The sequence below is a fragment of the Vicugna pacos genome, chromosome 1 (assembly GCF_048564905.1).
Source record: "Vicugna pacos chromosome 1, VicPac4, whole genome shotgun sequence".
NCBI classification, from domain to species: Eukaryota; Metazoa; Chordata; class Mammalia; order Artiodactyla; family Camelidae; genus Vicugna; species Vicugna pacos.
Genome location: NC_132987.1, coordinates 99,467,104 through 99,495,024, shown reverse-complemented (window position 1 = coordinate 99,495,024; position 27,921 = coordinate 99,467,104). Strand labels below are relative to the sequence as shown.

Here is a 27,921-nt window from a genome sequence, read left to right as displayed (position 1 = left end):
TTGTGGTAAAACATATATTAAAAGTTTCCATTTTAAACATTTTTAAGTGTACAGTTCAGTGGCATTAAGTACATTCATACTGTTGTGCAATCATCACCACCATCCATCTCCAGAACATTTTCATCTTCGCAAACTGAATGTCTAAACCCCTTAAATTCCCCATTTTCTACTTCTTCCCAGAACTTGGCAACCAGTGTTCAACTTTATGTCTCTATACATTTGACTTGTTTAGGTACCTCATATAAGTGGAATAATATAGCACTTGTATTTTTGTGACTGGTTTATTCCACTTAATATAGTGTTTTCAAAGTTCTTTCATATTGTAGCATGTGTAAGACTTTCCTTCCTTTTAAAGGCTGAATAATATTCCACCATATGTATATACCAGATTTTGTTCATCCATTCATCTTTTGATGGATATTTGGGTTCCTTCCACTTTTTGAGTAATTTAAAGGCTTTGAACATGTGTGTATAAGAATCTCTTTTTGTCTCTACTTTAATTTTTTGGGGGGGTATATACTCAGAAGTGGGATTTCTGGAATATATGGTAATTCTACTTTTAATTTTTTGAAGCCTCACCATACGACTTTCCATAGCAGTTGCACCATTTTACATCCCAATCAGCAATGCACAAGAGTCCCAATTTCTCCACATTCTTGCCAACAGTTGCCTTTTTTTTTTAATGGTAGCCATCCTAATGGATTTGAAGCATCTCATTTCTTCCTTTGTTTTCAGTTAATTTTTTTGTAATGACACATTTTGATTTCCTACTCTTTGTCTTTTGTGCATATCCTATAGATTATTTTGTTTGTGGTTATGATAGTAATTACATGTAACATCTAAAGTTATCACAATTTATCTTAAATTGATACTTAACTTCAATAAAGATAATAAAGACTTCAATAAAAACTTAACTTTCGTATGAAATACTCTACTCCTTTAAGCTGTTTCTCCCAATTTATGTTATTAATGACTCAGTTATATCTTTATGTACTATATACTCACTAACACAGATTTATAATTTTATGCATTTGTCTTTTAAATCCTGTGGAAAATAGAATTACAAATCAAAATTTCAATAATACTGGTTTTTATATTTGTTCGTAATTCACCTTTACCAGAGAACTTTATATTTTCATAGGACTTCAAGTTATTGTCTAATGTCCTTTCATTTCAACTGGAAGGGTTCCCATTATTGTTTCAGATAGAGCTGTCATAGTGTTAATGAAGTCCCTCAGCTTTTGTTTGTCTGGGGATGTCTTAATTTCTCTTTCATTTTTGAAGAACTGTTTTGCTAGATACAGGATTCTAGGTGGAGCGTTTTCCTCTTTAACAATACTAAAATATATCATCTTTCTGTTTTCTGGCCTGCAAAATTTCTGCTGAGAAAAGCACTGATAATCTTATTGAGGATGCTTATAAGTTTTTGATGCATAGGATTTTATTTCTCTTTCTACTCCTAAAATCTACGAGAGTTGATTCAGTGTGATGTTCTGTAAGAGCTTTACAATATACTAGTGTAACTTTTTGGTACCATTTAGAAAGGTTTGTTTGTTTTCTTAACGTGATATTAATATAACCAGTGAAGTTGATTATATGATATCAGAATAAAGCTAAACAAAATAAAATAAAACCCCACACCCCCAGTGGCATTTGATGTAATGCAGTTATTACTCACCTGCATGGAGTCAGGTGGGAATTCCTTAGGCGCTGCTCTTCTTTGTTGGCTTCACTGGCATGTTTGGCTGTTGACTGGCTATCGATCAGCTGGGGAGACTAACACAACTTAGCTCTTTTACACCTGTTTTTCCTTTTCTAGCAGGCCAGACCTGGGGTATTCTCATGGTGACAGAAGAAGTATGAGAGGCCTAGCCCTAAAGGGCAAGCCCAGTTCAGCATCTGCTTGCATTATGTCTACCAAGGTCCTATTTTCCAGGGCAAGCTGTAATATTTGTACCCACATCAAGCAAGTCACCCCATTTATGATGGGAGAATATCTCAAAGTTGCAAGGCAAATGGCATGGACATCAGGAAAGATGAATTGGAGCCATCACTGCAATCTAGTATATCAACCTAATTTCCTTTCATTTTATTTATGTAGGATACACCTACCTCTCCAATTATTTAAAATTTCCCATGCACTTCTTTTAAATATTTTATACCTAATTTTCTAATTTTTTTCTTATGAAATCTGACTTTTTTTGTTTTGTAATAGGCAGGATTTATACAGTTACGTAGCTGTTTATAGATCACAAAGATTTTTTTCTCGTGTAATTTTATCATTTTGTTTTATACTTTCTACTTTCTATTTTTAGTTTTCAAATTTCTTTGTATCTTTTGGATATACATACACTGTTTGTTATACTTTTATATTTTTAGTGTGTAGAAAGTTATATGTATTGTTTATATAGTAATGGCTAACAGTTAAGTTTTAATATCTTTTAAAATCCATACTTATCTATTTATTAAAAAATGTTAAATTAACATCTTTTGAGTACCCCAGTTAAGGAATTTTTGTACCATAGATTGCATTCATGTTTTACTCAGTTTTATAATATTTACACATAAATTGGTGTCTGACTTGTTTCTATGATCACTTTCAATCTTTTTATGCTGTGAGTTTCCATGGATCTTGTCTTCAGTAAATCTATCATTTATTTAACAGGGATGATTTCAGGACCTGCACTTAGTCAGTTATGAGTGGTGTATTTTAGGAAGAATTTGAAATTATTAGGTCACAAACTTTTGCACTTAAAATCTTCATTTATTACACTTTTATCTGTCTGATGCATTGTTTTGTAAATCTGAAGTCATAACTTCATTCTTTTATTTGTAACTTGAATTTTCTGCCTTGATATTTTTAGAATATTTTCTCTTGAAACCCAAGCTAGGTTTTAGGAATTCTCTTGGTGAACCTGATTAAATGATTTTCTCTAGATTGTGTTGAGTCTTTTTCAGTTGGTACACCCTGGTAAGCAGTTATTTCTTTAATTGTTTTAGCTGCTACCCTCTCTCTCTCTCTCCAATTCCTCCCCCACCTGCCAGGGGAATATTGATGATTTTTAATTTGAATCATTATTCCCTGTCTCAAATCTATGTTTACCTTTATAATTTAAATATCTTTCTTCCTTCATTTCTTACTATAAGGTGAGATTTCCATGTTTTAGCATCTATAATGTGAATTTTTACTTGACATTTGCATTTTTACTTTTCCTGAATTAGAGTATCTTGTTATTCCCTTTTTAACCTAACCTATTTTTTTTTTGCCTCAATAAATTTTCTCACAATGGTTTCCTGTTTTTGAGATGTGATTTTTCTTGCATTCTATTGAAGGTGACAAAAAGTTTTCTGCAATTACTTCTACATCTGGTAATGGACGATAGATGTTTCTCTTCATGGTTTTAGGTGATTTATTTTCCTTATTTTATCACAAGGAGGCTATTGTTTATTCCTCATTCCTCATTCCAGGGCGAGGTACAGTCTACCTTGGTTTAGAGTGGACTAGCAATTTGGATATATCCATTGCATTTGAACTTCTCAGAGTTTCAGCTGGTAGGAAGGTGGACAAGCACAATTTCCTACACAATTTGTACGATATAGTCAGCACTGATATTGCACTGAAGTTTAATTTATACCTCCTCTCCACTTCCTCATTTCTTAGTACTTAGAGCAAATGAAGTATCAAAGTTTTTCACTTGTCCAAATATCTCCTGGCTGTTAACATGGGAACTGAATGCAGGTCTTGCTGCTTTTTCACTGCCTTCTTTATCTTCTAAATAATTGTGACAATATCACATATATACTCTCCAAACAAGAATGATTGTCACTAATGCATATTAATATTGATTTCCCAAATATATATGTCATTTAAAATACATATTTACATATGTTAAAATATTTATTTAAATTTATCAAATATGCATATATGAAATTTACTTAAGTGCGCCATTATTTCTGGGCATTTCAATTGCTTCTGTTTCTCCAGTATAAAATAGTGTATATTAGTTCTTTTAAATATATTTTTGGACTATTTTCTTGGGACAGATTCTTAGAAGTGTAATTACTGGCATAAACTTTACTAGTACTTTTATGAATTTTTGATATATATTGACAAATTGTTTTTCCAAACTTCTTGCCAAGTTAAATTTCCAGAAGCAGTACGATCTTATGCTCTCATTTAAAAAAATATTTTTAGGCTATATACTTAATTTTGCAAAAAAATGAACAATTCTTAAAACTATGAAAAGAAAAAAAAAAAGCCATGTTTCCCTGCCTAGTAGTGACTATTGCCATTGATTTGGCCTAGTTGTTTCATTTTCTGCCCTACTTCCTTCTAGAATGTATGGATGGATAGATAGATATGTAGGTAGATGGATAGACAAATAGGATGCACACATTGATAAAATTCTGTATGATGATAATTAAAGTATTTTAAATTTTTGTGTGATTATGCATAACCCTATAATTAATGTCTTTACATTTAATACAAATTGTTTACTTCATTAATGTAAATCCTAGAAAGAAATCAAGACGAGTGAACATTTTTAAGATTATGTGTGTGTAGTATACACATACACATGTATAAAATTTCAAAAGGATGTATCAACTTATGCTCTCAGCATCCATGTTATATGAACCTTTGCATTTACCCTTATAGATATTATGTATTAAAAGGATTTTCCATTTTGTTTAATTTGATATGAAGGAATGATACATTTTTTTGTTTTGATTTGTATTTATTTGCTCACTAGTCAGGTAAAGTATGTTTTTTTCTAATACTTACCCATATCTAAACATTCTTCTGCAAAATTTCTATTAAAGTTCATAATTTATGGACTTCTGTTGATTGGTGTGTATAACAATTTCCTTATTAATAATATTAATTACATTAGTCATACGATTGCTATTTTGTACAAATAAAAATTAATTTTTACTTTTTAACCAACCACATTTATTTCTGTATTTCATTGTAAAAATTTGAATATGTCTAGTTCAAAAAGTCTGTTTAAGTAATCAGTGAATTACTTTAAACATTGTAGTTGCTCAGTAAATTATGTTAAAGTGCTAATAAAATGAAATCCTCCTCACCCTCCAAGCTCAATTCTTTTCCTTGTAACAGCAACAGGAATTGAATCAAATACTATCCCAATACTCAGCTTGACTGATATATATATATTTTTTTAATTTCAGAGAATAAAGGACCATGCCTTGAATTCTCTCAGCTAAGTGTAAAGGATTCCTTCAAAGATCTGTTTATTCCCAAAATGGAGGTAATTCTGATATTGTATACAAGGAACAACCCAAATTGTGCAGAGCCACTGTTTCAGCAGGACAACTCACTTAATGTTCATTTCAACACAAGCAAGAAAACAGTCTGGCTTATTCATGGATACAGACCAATGGGCTCCACTCCATCGTGGCTTCAGAAATTTGTAAGGATTTTGTTGAACCAAGACAATGTGAATATAATTATAGTAGACTGGAACCGAGGTGCTACAACTTTTCTTTACAATAGAGCAGTTAAAAATACCAGAAAAGTTGCTGTGAGTTTGAGTAGGTACATTCATAATCTTTTGGTAAGTTTGGAATTTTATGTATTAAATATGTTATACAATATACAGCATGTTATGTAATACTACAAAGTGGTAATAAGATAAAACTGTTTTCCCATAAACATTTCTTTGTGTAAATGGATAATTGTATACCTAGATATGACCTGTCTTATTTTTTAAATTATCTTAAAGATTCAGTTATTTTTTTCTTAAAATATTTTAGATTTTTTTTTAACTACCTATGCTGACTTCACAATAAGGTGGTAATTCTATGTGGATAGGGGAGATAAACTATATAAGCATTGGATTTTTAAGACATCTTTTCTAAGGCATGTCTAATATGCTTATAGTAAAGTGTACATTGGTAAAATTGAGGGAAAAACACCTTGAAAATAGCACACTTTTGCCAACCTTCAAGGCAGGTCTATTTAGATTTGTCCAGCCTTTGGGTCTAGGGTTTGGAAGGGTCAAATAAATTCAGTACCGGTCTAGGTTATCTGTTGGTTTAATGATCTCTGTTTTCCTAAATCAATCCACATGGAGATCCATGTCTATTCTAGAGAGAGCTAGTGGTAATGGGCACTTGAGAGAAAGAAGGGTGGATATCTGATTTGGGGGCATTCTTTGGTCTTGATATCTGCCTTTGAGTTGGGTTGTGCTGAACTTCCAAGTCTCTGCCGAAATTGAGCAAGCATCACAGATCCAGGAAGCAGTTGCATGCTGTGGTTAGGAGTCAGAATGGAAGGGTTCAAAGACCAAATCTATCCCTTATCTGTGTGACTTGGAGCAATTGCTTAACCTTTCTGCCTCATTTCCTTGTCTTTCCTTTTGTTATCCTATGCCATAGCAAAACTTTATATCGATATCTTAGCTAAGTATTAAATGAAATTAATTCTTCATCAGTATTTGGCATATAATAACCATTGAATATAATCAGGTATCATTATTTTTACATCTCCAAATTTGGACAAACCCCAAGCATCCCTCTGGAGAGACAGGAAGTACTTGATTCACCCATTCTGATAGTCTTTAAATTACATAATTGATTTTTCCTTTTAGTAGTGGTCTTTTCTCTAACTCATAAATATGTAACTCAAAGTGTGGAAAATGTGAATGTTAAATAGAGAAATTTAGGAAAATTTGTAGTATGAGATAAATTTCTAACTTTGATTTTGCTTGCAAAGGCTTCATACTAGGGAGAAGGGATAAAAGACCAGTAGCATTAAAGTTGAGAGCAATACTCCCTCAGGCTTCTGGGCATTGGTCTTAGAAATTTGAAGAAAATTATCACCCTGTGCCTGGAAAACCAGGATCTAGTTTCTCATTAGAGTAAATGCTCCACATTTTACCATAAGCCATCAGAAGTTTCACTGTGTAGGCTGGACCATCACCTGCTTCCTGAAAGTGTGGTAGAACAGATTCTCCTTCATTTAAGCTCCTGATGCCCCCCACCCCCCACCCCTGGGCTGAGACTCTAAGAGGTGTTCAAAAGTTGGGCTTGGAAGATCAGGCTCCATAACTCTCCAGTTTATGATCTGAGGAAATCACTTAAAATTCCCGAGTCTCATATTATCATCTCTGAAGTGAGGCTGACTATTCACACTGTTCAGTCTCCCTAAAGTCTTTGTCACAGTCTACAGATAAAACAGAGAGGTAGATTAATATATACTTTGAAGTTAAATAGACCTGGACTTTAAGTCCATCTTTTCCCCTTATAGTAATAAGTATATTGGGCTTTCGAAACTCATTATCAAACCATATTTATTCAGCATTTAATGGGTATCAGAGAAAGTTTTTGGCAATAGGATAACAATAAATAACTCATAGGACTATTAAGAATATTACATATGAGATTTATAAAGCACTTATCAATGTAGCTAGCACAAAGTACCCCAAAATGTTTAATTATTGTTATTATTATAAAATGCTTTATTAATTGTGTTATTTTGCATATGCTATTCTAGATTAAAATGAAGTTTGTTTTATGATTTTTAAATAAAAATTTAATAGTATTAAAATGTGTAGAGAAAAATCAGATATTTTATGGAAAATGTTGAATAAAGATACAGTTGTTTTAAAATTATAAAATTCCATTCCTTGTCTCTCAGGAATGGATTAAAACAGAAAAAATAATGAATTTTAGAATATTGATGCAACAAGGCATAATTTGTGATTTTCTGAAATGAAAATTGTAACACTGCATTTTGAATTGCAGAAGCATGGAGCATCTCTTGATAATTTTCACTTCATAGGTGTGAGCTTAGGGGCTCATATTAGTGGATTTGTTGGAAAGATATTTCAAGGTCAAATTGGAAGAATAACAGGTAAAATATTTTAAGCATCAGAAATTATTTTATTTAAAATTTAACAGGAATAATATTTTAGGAATGGAAATGATGCACAAATTTTTTTTCTATATTAAATTCAAATGCTGGTCTGTTTTAGTCAGACTCTAAAGTCTTACTTAGTTCTTAACTGAAAATATATATATATATATATTCCATTTGAAATTCTTTTTAATATAGTTTATTACAAGCTATTGAATATAGTTCCCTGGGAATATAGTGTACAGTAGGACCTTGTTGTTTATCTATTTTATATGTAGTAGTTAGTGTCTGCAAATCCCGAACTCCCAATGTATCCCTTCCCACCCCCTTCACTGGCTTTTTAAACCCTGATGACTGCTTGGCATGTGGACATATTCACACTAGAGTAATATGGAGTAAGTACACCTTAAAATAAGGTAGGATTACCAGGAGTTCCAACTGAGCTAGTTAAAGTTGTTGAAAGAGAATGGGCTTGGATGCTGGAGACCTTGTATAAATCCTGGCTTAGGTGTTACTACTGGCTGTTACTGTCATATATTATACAAATAGCTGAATCACTCTGCTGTGCCGTACACCAGAAACTAACACAACATTGTAAATTGAATATACTTCAATTAAAAAAAATAAAATAAAATAAAAGGCTAGCAAATGTGGTGGTTCCACATCAGAGCAATGTATAGAAAATAGAGAAGTTTCTGCCTCAGTCAGTCAAGTGGGCCAAATAAAGTAGGGATAACAGAAGGGCCTCACATGAGCAATATTATATTTTACTTTTTAAAATATCTTTTAAGATGATTGTTTTCCTATCGCATAGATGTTCTCAAGGCATTGCATTTTATCTCCTCACCTTTTTGACACTCTCCAATAGGTCATGAATCTAGAATTTGTATCTAGAATTTCAAATACAGTAGAAATACTATCTGTATTCTGTGAAACTTTTAATATATTTTTCCTTTCTGATGTGTTTGTGTGGAAAATTTTTGTGAGAAATAAATAAGATAATAATAACTATGTTTTGTCCCACAGCGCAAACTGCATTTGACACTTAAAATCATTTTAGACCTGTAGGTAGATTCAGGATAAGCTAGTACTTCATAAGGTTCAAGACAGAACCAGGATGGTATTTATTATTTTTCCCACTCAGGAGTAGTAGTTGTTATTTTTTATTAAATATAAAGTTACTATCAATATATTCCTAATTACTTTTAAAATAAAAATGTAAAAAAAACCCCATAATATTTTGTTGAGGTATCTAACACTATACTGTTAATAAACTCTTAAGATTGGTAAAAAATATTCAAATAAAGAAGGCACTTGCTATTCATCTAATTTCATTTATCTTTAGATTTGTTTTTCGAAGGCTTTAAGCTAAAACTGTCTAGGCTTGTTACGTTTATAATGTGATGATAATGCAGGCATATGATCTCATGAACATTGCAGTATGACTTGATCAATAGATTAATAGTTTCTTTCTTGAATTTCAGGTCTTGACCCAGCTGGGCCACAATTCTCTGGAAAACCGTCAAATGGCAGATTAGATTACACTGATGCAAATTTTGTGGATGTCATCCATACTGATACCAATGGTAACAATGCAGGATTTATTGCTTAACTATTTGAAAATGGAAAAGGAGATGTAGATGCTTGGGAAGAGGAGAATGCAAGAGAAAAGAGTAGTGGATGAAGTGATGATAAGACTGTAAATTATATGGGTGTCTTTCCCACAAGCAACATTTCTTGGAGTTAGTACTCTTTTTCTGAAATCTAAATTCACCTACACCTTATAGAGAGTCGATGCCTAAAATTTCATAGTTCTGATATGACCTCAAACTTTCAAGTCTTCTTTATGTCTAGACATTTGTATCAGCTTAACATTCCCACACGCAGCACACCTACTGCCCAATTACTCTGCAGTTCTTTGAACTCTTTTTTCTGAAATTCTGCCTACAGACTTTTGAATTAGCTCTTCACACTTTTTATTATTTTTGTTTGCATTTTTGACTTTTCCTAATAAACTGTTTGGATTGTCTTATACTCTTAATATCTTTTGATGACTCAGTCTATTAGATCTAACTTGCTACTAGATGCCACATGGTTGGCACCTTTATATCTAGTGACATGCCTTCAAATTACATAAAGCAAAATTAACATTATCATATTACAGAAAAAATAGGAACTGCACATAGTAGGAGATTTGAATTAGCAAAATTGATCTAATAGACATTTATAAAACATTATACCCCAAAACTGGAGAATTTACATTCTTCTAAAGCACACATGGATATTTTAGAGAACTAAATTAGATAACTAATAAGGAAAGAATAAATAATAATGAAAATATAAAATATTTTAAGTTCAACAGTATTAAAGTTACTACATATTAAAATTTGTTGGAGTCAGCAAAACCCATGACGAGAAGTAAATGTCCTGTTTTTAATACAGATGTTTAAAAGGCTGAAAATCACTAATCTAAGCATGTTATCTTGAGATATTAAGAATTAAAGGTAAAACACACCCATAGCTATTGAGAAAGAAGCTAATAATAATCATACAAAAATAATGGAATAAAATATGAATTAGAAGTGATTAAAAAGTGAAATATTTGCACTTTGAAAACACCTAATTAATCATTTAAAATGTATATGTCATTTACCTTCCTTTGAAAAAAGTGAAAGGAACATAGAATGCTTGAACTTTGTATATCACCCTCCAAATTAATAAACCCTTGGAGAGGAAATACAGAAAGAACAAGGAGAGAAAACGTAACTAATATCAATAATAATAAAGGAGATAGTGTTACAGATAATACAGGTATTAAAATCATCATAAAACAATATAATGAACAACATTATGAAAGTATGAAAACATATAGTATATATATATAGTATATGAAATAGAAAAATTCTAGTGAAAAAGCAAAAGTATTTACAAAACTGACAGATGAAAAGAGAAAATTTGAATAGTTTTGTAATTATTGATGAAATAGAAACTGTACTTTAAAGCCTTCCACAAAGTAAATTCTAGGCAAATTTTTGTTCTCTACCAAATAATTAAGTGATAAATAAGACAACTCTCACATGAACACTTTCAGAGAATTAAAAAAAACAAGCAAAAGGAAATTGTTTACAACTTTTTTAGAAAGCCATCATAAACTTAATGTCAAAAGTTGAGAAAGACATTGCAGAAAAGACAGTTTGCTAGACATTCTCTGTTATAATCATGGAAGCAAAAATTCTGCATAAAATGTCATATTAGTAAAACCAATTCAGCAACATAAAATGGATAATGAAACACCCAATTTGGAATTATTATTAAAATGTATATTTAATTTAACATTCAAAATCAGTTTCTGAATTCATTTTAGCAAAAAAATAAGGAAGACAATCCACTTAATTTCAATCAAATGCAGAAAAAGCTTTTGGGAAAATGTATATATGGCAAAAACTTTGGCACATTGGAAACAGAAAGAAAATTCCACAATCTGATAAAATATTTCTATTCAAAAATCAATAGAAAATGTTACTTCAGTGATGGAATTTGGAAGACTTTCTTTTTGAGATTGGGAACTGGATAAGAATGTTTATCCTTGTCATTCTAAGGCAACATTTTACTGGATGTCTTAATGCAGTAAGGGAAGAAAAGTATTAAAGGGTAGAAGCATATAAAATATCATTCTCAGGTGATATGTTTGCATACATTGATAACACCAAAGAATTTCCAGATAATTGACTAGAATTCACAGGAAATTTCAGGAAGATTGCTGGATATGTTGCATATGCAAAATTCAGTTCTTTCTAAAAATCTGCAGTAAGAGCAAATAAAATTCTAGAATTATACCATTTTAATAACATAAAGTATGATATACCTAGAAATAACTCTTAGCAAAATTGTGCAAGAGCTTTATGCAGAAAATCACAAAAAACTGCAGGATATAATTAGAGCAGACCAAAATAAAATGGAAATAAACCATATGTGTGAATCCAAGTACTGTACAGGTCAGTTCTTTTCGAGTTGACTTACTGATTCAATGCAATCTTTGTCAAAAGCCAATCTTTTTAAAAGAAGCTCACAAACTAATTATAAATTTAATATGGAAATGCAAAGGGCCAAGTATTGTCAAAGTATTCTTGAAGAAGAAAAAGTACAAAGACATGTTCTTCCAGATATCAAGCCTATTAAAAGAGTAGTAATGAAGACAGTGTCACATTAGTGTAAGGGTAGACAAAAAAAGCCAGTGAAACAAAATACAGAGTCATGGAATGTACTAGAATTATGATGATTTTGGAACTGTTGGACAGTGTGAAAATGATTCTAATTTTTTTCTGGGTTTCTTATTTTCTATCGAATAACAATTGATTTACAATATTGTATTAGTTTCAAGTGTACAGCAAAGTGTTTCTGTTTTCCTTTTTTTTTTTACAAATTTACATCATATGTTATTGTCAGATATTGGGTATAATTCCCTGTGCTATACAGTAAACTTTTGTTGCTTATCTATATTATGTATAGTAGTTTGTATCTATTATTTCCATACCCCGTATTTGTTCCTCTCTCCACCTCCTCCCCTTTGGTTACTATAAGTTTGTTTTCTATGTCTGTGAGTCTGTTTCTGTTTTGTATATACATTCAATTATATTACTTTTTTTAGATTCCACATATAAGTGATATCATGTAGTATTTGTTTTTCTCTGACTTATTTTCCTAAGCATAATATTCTCTAGGTCCATCCATGTTGCTGCAAATAGCAGTATTTCATATATATTACTGTGTGTGTATATATATATATATATAGAGAGAGACAGACAGAGTGTGTGTGTGTGTATCTATCTGTCTATCTATCTATCTATCTATCTATCTACCTATTGATGGGCAATTGGGTTGCTTCAATGTCATGGCTACTGTACATAGTGCTGCTGTGAATATTGGGGTGCACGTATCTTTTCAAATTAGTGTTTTCATTTTTTCCAGATATATACTCAGGAGTGGAATTGCTGGATCATATGGTAATTCTATTTTTAGTTTTTTAAGGAACCTCCTTACTGTTTTCCATAGTGGCTGCACAAATTTACATTCCCACCAACAGTGTTACAGGGGTTCCCTTTTCTTCACATCCTCTCCAACATTTGTTATTTGTAGAATTTTTGATAAATAGTTCTATGTTAGTCAGTTGAAAACTCAAATTGAAATAAAAAAGGTCTTCACCCCCATAAAACACAAAAATTCTTTTCTTATGGTGTGTATAAATGTGAAAGGAGAAACAATAAATATGTTATGAGCTATTATTTTTAAAGTCTTTATAACATAATATTTTTCTGTAGTGTGCATGAAAATCCCTAACCCAAATTGAAAGATTAAAATATCTGACTATATTGAAAATGAAAACTTCATTAAAGAACATTTTAAGGAAGCTAATAGAAGCCAAAATAGGAGAAGAGATAAGAAACCACTATACATCAATAGTAAAGGGAAATGTCTATTTAATTAAAAAAAGTCAAGACTTGAACAGACATTTTACAAAAAGGAAATTCCACACAGGCAATGAAAAGTTCTCAAAAGCTTCTGCAAGCAGAAACATGTCAATTAAAACTCCAGTGAAATACCACATGCCTCCCAGAATGACTAAAATTAGAAAGCCTGGTGAGACTATTTATTGGAGACGATGGAGAGTAACAGAAATACTCATGTCATTGGTAGGGGTGTAGATTGGTACAACCTCTTTGGCAAGTTATTTAGCATTATTTATTAAAATTGAAAATATTAATATTCTACAACACAGCAATTCCACTCCTAGGTGTGTGTTTTAAGAATGTTCACAGTATTAATATATATTAACCCCAAATTTGAAACAACATATGTCCACCAACAGGAGAATCGATAAGTAACTTGCGGTACCTTCATTCAATGAAGTACCGTATAACAGTGAATGATTACATGAATGACTACATTTACACTTGACCATGTGGTTTAATATCACAAATATCCTAATAATCAAAAGAAGTCAGATACAAAGGTATGCATGAAATATGAGTCAATTTCTATATATTTCCAAAATGGGCTAATCTAAAATATATTGTTTTGGGAGGCATCCTCAGAAGGTAAAGACAAACAATAGCAAAAAAACAAAACAAAACAAAAAATTAAAAGATAGTTCTTATATTTATAGGGAAGAAGGAAGCTGGTGGTTGGGTAAGGGCTCAGCAGGAGTTTCCAGGTGCTATTTCATGACATGGGTGTGGTAGCTAAGTGGCTATTTGCTTTAGAATTATTAATTAATCTTTAGTTTTATGGTCTGTCTGCATGTATGTGTTATATTTTACAATAAAAAGAAAATTAAAAAGTTGTATCTGCTCTCCCCACCCTTTCTGAAACCAAGAGAATGAATGACCTAAGCAGATCAAGCTGCCCTGCCCCTTCCATCTGATAAAAGGGAAATGACATGCCTGAATCAAGGGCTGCTTGTAAGTTAATAAATATCTTTTGCGTTTTCCTAATTCCTGAGCAGTCTTCTTGGTTTGATTATACTTCAGAGACAAATGGAAGAAAATGATGGCCCCAAACCTTAAACCTCCTAGGCTTCGAACTCCATGTTGAGTTCAGCTATGAGGAAATTTAAATCTCCAAAATTACTGGACTTTAAAAAATTACATTTAGGAGACTGTCCTTCCTTCCTAAAATTCTACAAGCTAAATTGATGATGGAACCTGAAGAGGACTTGGTTAGCATACCCTCACCACTGTCACAATTAAGTCATATATTTGCCACACTCGATTCCAGAAAGTTCTAATGAAGTCATCTAAGTTGTCCTGTCTTTCCGTATATGAATCCCCTCCCCTCTAATGCGCATGCCCAGAGTTCTCATGCCCTGCTAACACCTCACTAGCTGTCGTCTTGCTCTGATATATACTAGGACTAAATCGAGTCGCTGAATTGTAACACATACTGTCAGATGCAAGTATTTATCTTTGTTGTGCTAAATCAATTGCTGATGTCTCTTAAGAGTTCATTATGTTGTAGGCAATTTTTTGTACCCCAAGCCAAAGGGCTGCAATTTTACTTGGCAGCAAGATTTTATATCTAACCCCTGTCCTGAGTTTTCTGATCCTGCTATCCTCTTTTATTCCTATGGCTTCCCTGGGTTATAGACCCCATATTGATAATGCACTCAGAATTTGCCCCTTCCCCAGTGTCTCAAGGCTCTGCAGAAACAGTCGGCCCTCTGTATCTGTGGTTGCGGAACTCACAGGTACAGAGGGATGACTATGCTGTACCATTTTATATAAGGGACTTGAGTATCCTCGGATTTTGGTGTCCATGTCATGGTCGGGGGAGTGTTGGGGGGGGTGGCCTGGAACCAATACCAGGGGATACCAATGGATGAATGTATATAGAACCTCTTAAATCATAGCTACATGTTTCACGTCACTCTGGCCCAACTTGTTTCGGCTGGAGCATCATCTTTCAATTTTTCTAGTCTAGCACCAAGTCCTACACATTTTTATCCAGGATAAGAGCAAATCAACACACTTACTTAAAGGATTCTAAACGACTTGCCTTCATTTTCTCCAGTGCTCCTTCTCACACATTACACTCCAGCTAACCTTCTGCTTGGCTCACTGCCTCACTCACATCTCTCCTGTCTTCACCCAATTCTCCCCTCCTCAGTGGGCAATTCCCCAGCCAAACTATTTAAAAGTGCAACCTAGAGCCCTTCCTAGGCATTCACTGTCCCTTATTTTACTTAATTTTTCTCTACAGCACTTACTATCTGACATATTATATTTTTACTTGTTTATTATGTCTTTCTTCCTCTAGAATGTAATTTCCACTACAATAAGGGCTTTTGCTCTATTTTTCTTCTTTTTCACTTACATAGTCACAGCACAAAGAACTGTCCTGGGCCCATAATACACTGGTCACAGGTAAATGTGTAAAATTAATGAAACATGATTTGCATAAGGAGTTAATTTGAGGAATCAATACCAGAAGAACTCATATTTTCAAAATAGCATTTATTTTACTTTCAATTTAAATTTTAAGAGTCACTTTCAATGGATTTTATAGGAGATTTTGTTTTATGTAAGTGCTGCTGACCTGATTATCTACTTTGTGATTCTTGGGTGCTTTTCTTTCAGGTTTAGGCATTAAAGAACCCTTGGGACATATAGATTTTTTTCCAAATGGAGGAAAAAGGCAACCTGGCTGTCCTAAATCCATTTTTTCAGGTATAACAATAGCATTTTAGAATAAATTGCATATGATTCAAAATAATGAAAGCAAATCAATTTATTTTTCCCCTCTTAACCTGTGGAGAAGATTTTGATCATCATTGCCCATGATTCAAGAGAGCTATTGGTGGAAAATGGTTTAATTTGATCTTTCTTAGTTCATAAAGGTTACCAGTAGATATCCCATTTGGTTATGGGTGAAACTTATATTATAGTTTCAACAGTTTTAGTTTGTTTTAAACATTAGGAGAAGTTATAAGTCAATATAGCACATACCATACAGCACAAGTTTGGTTTCAGGATTTAATATTTACCATTACCATAGTATTGCACAAACACAGATTTATGAACTCTTGCACTTGGTTACTTTGTACATAAACAGCTGTGCAACTGCTCCAGGCGTGGAATTTGGCTCACTTCAGAACCATAGTGAGAAATGTTCTGAGGTCTGTAGTCAACTAGTCAAACAATACATCATTAAAGGCCACTGCAACTGGAGGTTTGGTCCAAGGGACAAGTATATGAGAAGTTCTGAAAGGAAAGAGACACAATAAAGTTTTAATATCACCTGGTTTCATAGTCATCTCTGACACTGAGTAGAAATGTTAGGGGTGGGGGTTAGAAGGGAGAGATGTGTACAGTAGTTATTAACTATGGTAGCACTGTGTGTGTCAAATTTGTTGGAATATTGAAATTAAACATTTTTGCTGCGTTAATGATTACTTCAGAAAAATTTCTTATACATCTCACGTAAAAGGCATAGTATATTTAAGTTTTCAGTGGCACCATTTGCTTAGTTGCCTGAGATAAAACTGCATTGTAGTCAACACTTTGATATTCATAAAGTGCACAGCTTTAGGTAAAATTTAATCTTTTATTTTTTTCTAATGTACTTGAAGTTGGCCTAATACATCTATTGCTTGATTTTTAACACTTAAGGACTTGAATTTATTAAATGTGACCACCAGAGAGCAGTTTACTTGTTCATGGCAGCTTTGGAAACAGGCTGCAATTTTATTTCACTTCCTTGTTATTCATACAAACATTACAAGACTGGTTTGTGCGTGGATTGTGACAACTTTAAGGAAAAATCATGTCCTAAACTAGGTAAGAGAGATTGTTATAATTACTACAATTTTTTATGGAAAATGAATAAGATAAGTGTGTTAGTATTTTCTGCTGGGGGCTTTCATATTTTCTTGTGAATATATTAATATTTTATGGAGTTTTTTCTATGGAACAGAGAAAATCATTCATTTCCTACTAAATATTTTTCAGATACTTAGTGAGAGTAACTTGATCAGCTGCCTTTCTGTGGTCAGCGTGATGGGCGCATTTGGTGGTCTCATGATGATCCTTGTTCTGGAAATAAAAAAAGGATCTCACTATTTGTCATCCGTCTATATTTCCGCTAAAGAAAGAGACTTGTGCACTCTTAGTTGTACTGAGGTTTTTTTTGTTTGTTTTATAGGAGGTTTTAGGAGCAAGTGAAGAGGTGTAGACCATGGTTAGCTTTTCATTTGCTATTAGTAAGTAGACATGAATCATAGGTGGTTCACACCTTCTAAATCAATAAACTTGGTAAGAGCAGTTAAGTATTGGAACTTTTGATAACTAAAGCCTGCCGGTGGGAAATTATAGAGAAAAAAGAACCCACATAAAACTAGAATGCTAGAGTTGGAATGAATTTCAGAGGCTGTTTATTCAGGGTCTGCCAGAGACAATACCAGACCCCAAGCATGTCATGAGCATGTAAACATCTGATCAGCATCATGACAGGCTTTGCCAGAAATGTTTCCAAAACCAAAGAGCCTCCATGAAATGGGTAGCAATTACAAAGTCTGTATTAAATAGCCTCCCGCAGTTTTCTTTCACAGAAGGTTTATAGGAACATACATAGAGAATTGCAAAGAGAGGTAGGCAGGATGCAGGCTTTGCCAGACTTATTTCCTCATAGACCCCTTCTGTCCACAGAATATCTTGTGGGGATTAGTTTTCTTCAGACTTCATGCTGGGGATTTTTTTTTTTTCGGTTCTGTTGCTTTTTTATAAAAGAGAAAATTGTGACCCAGTGTGAACATATGGATTGCTTAAGGGCACAAGTGAGAACTTCTGAATTTTCAATGCAGTATTCTTTCTCTACATTCAGTTCTCAAATTTGCAGGTAGCAATGTGGAAATAGACACACATATGAAGTAGGAAGCATCTTAAAAATAACTGTTTGTATAATACAAATTCTATATGTACAAATAATGTTTGTATCTGAGATATATATATTATACACACACTATATAATGTATATGGATGCTATCTCTACTATTATATTGTATCTATAATATTCACATATATATATTGTATCTGTATGAATGTATATATAGGAGAATTGGGTGTTGTGCTCATGGAGCTAAATTTTATGCTCAAGTTTTATCCAATCAATTTATTCTGCTGCATTTATCAAAAAATAATTTCAAGTAAAATTCTGAATTTATAATATAATAGTAAAACCTTCTACAAATGGACTTTAACAATATGGAGTATGCTAAGTAAGTTCTGATAAGATTTCCATGGAATAGATTTATTTGTAAATCTTGAATTTACAAGTTATAATTAAAATAAATCAAATTTGAAATTATTTGAAAATGATTTTTAAGTTAAAAAATCCACAAATTAAAATTATTATAATACACTGATCCTTTAGTTCCTTTAGTGATTTTATATTTTGTATGCTATTTGAAGTCCAACTACTAATGTTCTATTTCTCAAATCTTAGGTTATCAAACTGAGCTATGGAAAGATGATTTAAAAGAAAGAATAGAAAACAGATCTCTCAGGACGACTGTGTTTTTGGATACTACTGACACAAATCCTTTCTGTAGTAAGTTAACATTTTGAACAAATAACCAATGATTAATTAGTTTTATATACTAATTTATATTTTTATCCAAAATCCAAATTTCATCTTGCACTTTCAAGGAACTTTAAAGTTTGTTAGAGCCAATTGTATAAATTCAAATAAGAATTTGATTTTTAAATAAAATAAGCATATGCTTTGGGTAATATTTTTCCAAAGACACAATCAAGGTCTTTTGTTGCCCTTCCCCCCCCACCCAATTTGCATGATTATCTTTCCCACATTTAGAGTTGTGTCAGCATGACAGGATACAGAGTTTAAGACATCTATCTACGTTATTACTATGCTTTCATAGCTGAAACTAAATTGTATAAATACAAAAATGTGCAAGTGCATAATATTCCTAATGTATTTAGACAAGAGGAGAAACTTGAAGAACAGGAGAGAATATCTTAGAAATGTTTTACTAGATTTATGATGAGCTTTTAAAAAAGTAAAATTATTCTGTTTAGAGATGGAAACCTTGAAGAGGTTTATAAATAGAAGTAAATCCTATTAAATGAGGAATATTGTGAAGTAAGTTTCCAGTCACTGCCATTGATCTTGGTTACTGGGGGGAGATTCTTATATTTTAAAATATTTTAGGTCATTTATTGTTAATGTTTTGCAATCAGAGTTGCTTCAGTTTTGAGATATTTTTTAAACAGTTTTTAAATTGAAGGATAATCAGCTAAAATGTGTCAATTTCTGGTGTACAGCACAATGTCCCTGTCATTTATATACATATATATGCATGTATATTTATATATGCGTATAAATGCCCTGTCATTTAGAAATAGACCCATCCATTTTTAAAATTAAATTTTTTATTGAATTAAATTTATAGTGATGCTTTACTGAGGTTTTAATTTTTGTTGACCTAATGGCTTATGATATTGCATTGCTTTTCTGTATATCCTCTCTGATGAAATGGGTGTTTGTGTCTTTTACTCATTTTCCAATTGGATTTTTTACACTGTTGACTTTTGAGGGTTTTTCATATGTTTTTGTAGTAGTCCTTGTTTCCTTGCTGAAGATTTGGTTTATCATATTTACCTTAGATGTGCTATTGATAAGGAAAAAATGTTTAATTGACCTAAATTCTGATATTTTTTTGGCTTGTAGACCAGCTAGTATTTACTATTTATTTGACCAGCACTTCACCATACCAATGACTGTATGGGAGGCTTTTTCATTCCTCATTTTCAAGGCTAGGTAAAGATTAATAAGAGGTAAAATATATTACTTATGTGCTAAATGAGTGCCTGTCAATATTATTTGCAGATATAATGTGTGCCTATATTATATAAATATACATTTACATGCATATCTGCAGCAAAACAAAAGTTTAAAAATAACATGAATTGCAGCCTATATTTTTGTTTTGTAGCCTATTACTTTGTCCTCAGTATAATTGTTCTGGATAAAACTATGAAGGATGGCTATGTTACATTTAAATTATTAAATCAGCTTGGAATGGTCGAAGAGCCAAGGCTCTATGAGTAAGTATAATTTAGTATGTTTTCTTGAGCATTCACTTTGGAAGATAATACAAATAGTGTAAATTTTCAATGTAGTGAGTCTTAAATCATTAAATATTAAAGGGATGTCTGGTGTCATCTTCTACTTCATTAATTCTATGGAGGAAGACTCTGAATATGAAAGAATACATAACTTGTTTATGTTATACATCTAGCTACTACAAGAGTTAGAAGAGAAGAAACTTTTTATTTCCTCTTTTAACTCTTATTCCAGTGTTCTTCCCCTTAAACCACCTTGTCTTAATTTTCTCTAGTTTTCAGGCAATGTCATGTTTACAGTGATGTGAATAAATGTCTAGTGACTTCTGTCAATAGCATGGTCCAATTTCAGTATTTCAATTCTAGCCACAAATCTCTCAAATAATAGGAGAGGGTTTTGTTTTTTCCTTAATAATCTATTTAACTTTTTATTTATACATCTGTAGGTACATATACATGTTTTTAAAGCTTTCTAATCATTTAAAGGAATGTTCTCAGTTTGAGTCTGTTGAATGTATATTTGTGTGCTTAGTAAATTCTCAAACTAGGGTATTCATTTTCTCTTAAAGAAAACTATGATATAAAGGTGCATATTAATATTAAAATTGTGCTTTCCAATCTGCTGTACTAGACTTCTAGAAATGCATTAAATAATGTGACTGTTTTCAAAAGACTCTCAGGTACCACTCATGTTAAGTGATGAAACATAAACTTTGTTTTGTTTTTTTTAACATTTTTTATTGATTTATAATCATTTTACAATGTTGTGTCAAATTCCAGTGTTCAGCACAGTTTTTCAGTCATTCATGGACATATACACACTCATTGTCACATTTTTTTCTCTGTGATTTATCATAACATTTTGTGTATATTTCCCTGTGCTATACAGTGTAATCTTGTTTATCTATTCTACAATTTTGAAATCCCAGTCTATCCCTTCCCACTCTCTACCCCCCGGGTACCACAAGTCTGCATTCTCTGTCCATGAGTCTATTTCTGTCCTGTACTTACGCTTTGTTTTTGTTTGTTTGTTTGTTTGTTTTTTAGATTCCACATATGAGCGATCTCATATGGTATTTTTCTTTCTCTTTCTGGCTTACTTCACTTAGAATGACATTCTCCAGGAGCATCCATGTTGCTGCAAATGGCATTATGTTGTCGGTTTTTATGGCTGAGTAGTATTCCATTGTATAAATATACCACTTATTCTTTATCCAGCCACCTGTTGATGGACATTTAGGCTGTTTCCATGTTTTGGCTATTGTAAATAGTGCTGCTATGAACATTGGGGTGCAGGTGTCATCCTGAAGTAGATTTCCTTCTGGATACAAGCCCAGGAGTGGGATTCCTGGGTCATATGGTAAGTCTATTCCTAGTCTTTTGAGGCATCTCCACACTGTTTTCCATAGTGGCTGCACCAAACTGCATTCCCACCAGCAGTGTAGGACGGTTCCCCTTTCTCCACAGCCTCTCCAGCATTTGTCATTTGTGGATTTTTGAATGACGGCCATTCTGACTGGTGTGAGGTGATACCTCATTGTAGTTTTGATTTGCATTTCTCTGATAATTAGTGATATTGAACATTTTTTCATGTGCTTTTTGATCATTTGTATCTGTCTTCCTTGGAGAATTGCTTGTTTAGGTCTTCTGCCCATTTTTGGATTGGGTTGTTTATTTTTTTCTTATTGAGTCATATGAGCTGCTTATATATTTTGGAGATCAAGCCTTTGTCAGTTTCACTTGCAAAAATTTTCTCCCATTCCATAGGTTTTCTTCTTGTTTTATTTCTTGTTTCCTTTGCTCTGCAGAAGCTTGTAAGTTTCATTAGGTCCCATTTGTTTATTCTTGCTTTTATTTCTTCTAGGAGAAAATTTTTGAAATGTATGTCAGACAATGTTTTGCCTATGTTTTCCTCTAGGAGGTTTATTGTATCTTGTCTTATGTTTAAGTCTTTAATCCATTTTGAGTTGATTTTTGTATATGGTGTAAGGGTGTGTTCTAGCTTCATTGTTTTACATGTCCAGTTTTCCCAACACCATTTGCTGAAGAGACTGTCTTTATTCCATTGTATATTCTTGCCTCCTTTGTCGAAGATGAGTTGACCAAAGGTTTGTGGGTTCATTTCTGGGCTCTCTATTCTGTTCCATTGGTCCATATGTCTGTTGTGGTACCAATACCATGCTGTCTTGATGACTGTAGCTCTATAGTATTGTCTGAAGTCTGGGAGAGTTATTCCTCCAGCCTCTTTCTTTCTCTTCAGTAATGCTTTAGCAATTCTAGGTCTTTGATGGTTCCATATAAATTTTATTATGATTTGTTCTAGTTCTGTGAAATATGTCCTGGGTAATTAATTGGATAGGGATTGCATTAAATCTGTAGATTGCCTTGGGCAGTGTGACCATTTTAACAATATTGATTCTTCCAATCCAAGAGCATGGAGTATCTTTCCATTTTTTAAAGTCTTCTTTAATTTCCTTCATCAATGGTTTATAGTTTTCTGTGTATAATTCTTTCACCTCCTTGGTTAGATTTATTCCCAGATATTTTATTACTTTGGGTGCTATTTTAAAGGGGATTGTTTCTTTACTTTCTTTTTCTGTTGATTTATCGTTAGTGTAAAGAAATGCAACTGATTTTTGAACGTTAATTTTGTAACCTGCTACCTTGCTGAATTCTTCAATCAGCTCTAGTAGCTTTTGTATGGACCTTTTAGGGTTTTCTATATATAGTAACATGTCGTCAGCATATAATGACACTTTTACTTCTTTTCCAATTTGGATCCCTTTTATTTCTTTCTCTTGCCTGATTGCTGTGGCTAGGACTTCTAGGACTATGTTGAATAGGAGTGGTGATAGTGGGCATCCTTGTCTTGTCCCAGATTTTAGTGGGAAGCTTTTGAGTTTTTCACCGTTGAGAACTATGCTGGCTGTAGGTTTGTCATATATAGCTTTTATTATGTTGAGATATGTTCCCTGTATATCCACTTTGGCGAGAGTTTTTATCATAAATGGGTGTTGAATTTTGTCAAATGCTTTTTCTGCATCGATTGAGATGATCATGTGGTTTTTGTCCTTTCTCTTGTTGATGTGATGTATTACATTGATTGATTTGCGTATGTTGAACCAGCCTTGTGTCCCTGGGATGAACCCCACTTGGTCATGATGTATAATCTTTTTTATGTGTTGTTGGATTCTGTTTGCTAAAATTTTGGTGAGGATTTTGGCATCTATGTTCATCAGTGATATTGGCCTATAATTCTCTTTTTTTGTAGTGTCTTTGCCTGGTTTTGGTATCAGGGTGATGGTGGCTTCATAGAATGAGTTTGGGAGTATTCCCTCCTTTTCAATCGTCTGGAAGAGTTTGAGAAGGACTGGTATGAGTTCTTCTTTGTATGTTTGGTAGAATTCCCCAGTGAAGCCATCCGGTCCTGGACTTTTATTTGTAGGGAGGTTTTTAATTGCTATTTCTACTTCCTTTCTAGTGATGGGATTGTTCAAGTGTTCAGTTTCTTCTTGATTCAGTTTTGGTGGACAGTATGTTTCCAGAAACTTGTCCATCTCCTCTAGGTTATCCAGTTTGGTTCCATATAGTTTTTCATAATATTCTCGTATGATATTCTGTATTTCTATTTTGTTTGTTGTAATTTCTCCATTTCCCTTTCTTATTTTGCTAATTTGTGCTCTCTCTTTTTTCTTCTTTGTGAGTTTGGCGAGAGGTTTGTCGATTTTATTTACTTTATCAAAAAACCAGCTTTTGGTTTGGTTGATTTTTTCTATGGTCTTGTTAATCTCTATTGTATTTAATTCCTCTCTGATCTTTATTATTTCCTTCCTTCTGCTGCTTTTTGGGGCTTTTTGTTCTTCTTTTTCTAATTGATTCAGGTGGTGGGTTAACTTGTTTATTTGAGATTGTTCTTCTTTTTTGAGGAAAGCCTGTATCGCTATAAACTTCCCTCTTAGCACTGCCTTTGCTGTGTCCCATAGGTTTTGAGTGGTTGTGCTTTCAGTATCGTTTGTCTCAAGGTATTTTTTAATTTCAGCTTTGATTTCCTCATTGATCCATTGTTTTTTCAGTAACATATTGTTTAATCTCCATGCTTTTCTTTTTTTCTCCTGTTTCTCTGTTGTTGATTTCCAGTTTCATGGCATTGTGGTCAGTAAAGATACTTGAGATAATTTCTATCTTCTTAAATTTGTTGAGGTTTCTTTTGTGTCCAAGTACATGATCGACCCTGGAAAATGTTCCATGTGCACTTGAAAAGAATGTATATTCTATTTTTGGGGGGTGTAAATCTCTGAAAATATCCACCAAATCTAGTTTTTTTATTGTAGTATTTAATTTCTCTGTTGCCTTGTTTATTTTCTGTCTGGAAGATCTGTCTAGTGGTGTTAATGCAGTGTTAAAATCTCCAACTATGATTGTATTCCCATCAATATCCCCCTTTATCTCTGTTAGTAATTCTTGTATGTACTTAGGTGCTCCTATATTGGGTGCATATATATTAACGAGTGTAATATCTTCATCTTGTATCACTCCTTTAATCATTATAAAATGTCCCTCTTTATCTTTCTTTATGACCTTTGTTTTAAAGTCTGTTTTGTCTGAAATCAGTACTGCAACACCTGCTTTTTTGGCTTTTCCATTTGCATGGAATATCCTTTTCCATCCTTTCACTCTCAATCTATATGTGTCCTTCTCCCTAAAGTGGGTCTCTTGTATGCAGCATATTGAAGGTTCTTGCTTTATTATCCACTCTGCCACTCTATGTCTTTTGACTGGAGCATTTAGTCCATTAACATTTACAGTAATTAATGATAGATGTGTGTTTATTGCCATTTTGAACTTATCTTTGCAGTTGAATTGGTATATCCTCTTTGTTCCTTTCTTCTTCCTTTTGTGGTTTGGTAATTTTCCTTTGTATTATCATGAATTTTATTTAATTTTTGTGACTCCCTTGTAAATTTTTGACTTGTGGTTACCCTTTTTTGTAAATCTATCAACCTATAACTGTTTTTATTAAGCTGATAATATGACCTCAAACCCATCCTACTGTTAAAAAAATTTTAAAAAGAAAGAAAAAAAAATTCTTTATTTCCCTGCCTCCCTCTCCCACTCTCAGTGATTTGTATGTCTTCTTTTATAATTTTGTGTTTTCTTTATTTGTAATTCATGAGTTATCACCTTTCCAGTTGTGTTTCTCATTTCTGTAGCATCCTGCTGCTTTTCTATTTAGAATAGCCCTTTCAATATTTCTTTTAGCATGGGTTTAGTGTTGCTAAACTCCTGCAGCTTTTTTTTTGTCTGTGAAACTCTTTATTTCTCCTTCTATCCTAAAGGATAGCCTTGCTGGATAAAGTATCCTAGGCTGCATCTTTTTTTCATTCAGGGCTTTGAATATATCTTGCCACTCCCTTCTGGCCTGTAGTGTTTGTGTAGAGAAATCAGCTGAGAGCCTTATGGGGGTTCCCTTGTAATTCACTCTTTGCTTTTCTCTTGCTGCCTTTAGAATCATTTCTTTATCCTTGACTCTGGCCATCTTGATTATGATATGTCTTGGTGTGGGTCTATTTGGATTCTTCCTGTTTGGGACCCTCTGAGCTTCCTGTACTTGGATATCTGATTCCTTCTTTAAGTTTGGGAAGTTTTCAGTCATGATTTCTTCAAAAACCTTTTCAATCCCCTTTGATCCTTCTTCCCCTTCTGGGACCCCTATTATGCGAAGATTGGGACGCTTTATATTATCCGATAGGTCCCTTATGCTATTATCATTATTTTTTATTTGCTTATCTTGTAGTTCTTCTGAATGGGTGCTTTCTATTGCCCTGTCTTCTAGATCACTAGTTCGTTCCTCTGCATTAACTAGTCGGCTTTGCACAGCTGTTAGATCATTCCTCATCTCTGTCACTGAGTTTACCCATTCTACTTGGCTCTTCTTTATAGCTTCAGTTTCATTTTCGACATATTTTATATCTCTAAGCACTATCTCTTTTAATTCCTTCAGCAATTTGATCACTCCTTTTTTGAAATCTTGATCTAGTAGGCTATCGATGTCTATTTCATTGAGCTTTCTTTCAGGGGATTCCTCTTGTTCTTTTAATTGGGAAAGGTTTCTCTGCTTCTTCATCTTGCTCATACCTCTCTGGCACTGTGGTTTATGGAGTATCAGTTGTCTATTTTCGATCTTAAGGATTTTATCTATCTAATGCCTATTTAGGAATAGAACTTAGGGAAAAAAAAGAAAAAAGAAAGAAAAAAATAAGAGAGAGAGAAAAATTTTTAAAAGAAGGGAGAAAGAGGGTTTGAAAACAGTGTATAATGAATAATAGAAGAGCGAGTTGAAGCAGAGTATTAATCGGGTTGAGACGTCCTTTTAAAACCTTTAAAAAAAAAGGGGGTAGGGAGATGAATAGATGTATTTGAAACCTGTGTCTAATCAATAACAGGACATCAAAACCCAAGAGAAATAGAAATGAATTAAGAAGTAAAAATTAAGAGAGTAATTGAAAATAGAACAGGTAAATACAGATTAAAAAAAAAAAACAAAAACAGAAACAAAACAAACAAACAAAAGGTTGTAGGTGTTCTCCTATAGTCTGTGTGCTTTTAATGTGAAGTCCTTCTGTCTTCGTCCTGTTTTGGAAGCTCAGCTTGTTTTCATAGGCCCTCCGTTAGCGCCCTCTTCTGTGCTGCTCCCAGCACCTGTCGGCAAGCAGATCGCGCTTCCTCCTAACACGGGCTCAGATGCAGCTCTCCTCTGCTGCAGGCGGGCGGGTCACTGCCCCTCCAGATGCCGCAGTCAGATGTTGCAGACTGGCCAGGCAGGAGGGCGGGTCGTGCCCCTTCCCAGCACCTCGGTCAGGAGCTGTGTTCCTGCCCGACAGGCGGGGGGGCCGCTCTCCCCCTGCCTGTGCCGCCTGTAGCTCCGCTGCTCTGTGCGGCTGCGCGCTCCGCCCTGGTCAGCGCCGCCCTGGTCGGTGCTCCGCCCTGGTCGGCGCTCCGCGGGTGGGCTCGGGGAAGACTGAGGAGCAGCCTCGTCCCTGCGCTGAGCCAAGACCCAGCTCCTTGTTTGTCTTTGTGGAGCAAGTTCTCTGAGGGACCAGGATGGAAGGATCCCACCTGCCCCGGGCTGTAGGCCCGTCCCAGTCTGGCCCCTGAGGCCGCTAAGCCCTTCGGTGTGGATGCAGGTTTCGCCCCCGCCCCCGCCTGGGTGCTCAGCGCTGGAGAATATGGCGGCTCTGCCTGAGCCCAGCCTCTCTTCCCCTGAAAAGTTTCCGCGGGTTTTCAGAGATGGGGGTATGCACCCTTCCCCCGAGAGCACATCAACCTTGCTGTTTTATGGAGGGCCCAGGTTGTTCTGTCCTGTACACCCACAGCCACGGCGCCGAGCCCCTTGCAGTCCCCTGGAGC

General features: G+C 33.8%; 1 protein-coding gene across 5 annotated transcripts in view; it reads left to right on the top strand.

The window, feature by feature from the left end:
- LIPI (lipase I) overlaps positions 1-27,921 on the top strand; it is a 56,849-nt gene that overhangs the window by 12,004 nt on the left and 16,924 nt on the right. For 3 of the 5 annotated variants that reach the window (XM_072967704.1, XM_031674453.2, XM_072967708.1), the window contains exons 2-8: positions 5,191-5,576; positions 7,768-7,876; positions 9,364-9,465; positions 16,012-16,101; positions 17,044-17,211; positions 18,875-18,979; positions 20,385-20,496. In XM_072967704.1, the coding sequence (XP_072823805.1) occupies positions 5,265-5,576; positions 7,768-7,876; positions 9,364-9,465; positions 16,012-16,101; positions 17,044-17,211; positions 18,875-18,979; positions 20,385-20,496 (998 nt within the window). In that variant the 5' untranslated portion in view covers positions 5,191-5,264. Of the gene's footprint in view, positions 1-3,343; positions 3,406-5,190; positions 5,577-7,767; positions 7,877-9,363; positions 9,466-16,011; positions 16,102-17,043; positions 17,212-18,874; positions 18,980-20,384; positions 20,497-27,921 lie in introns of those variants that run through there. The other 2 variants (XM_072967692.1, XM_072967713.1) reach the window with 2 other exon arrangements.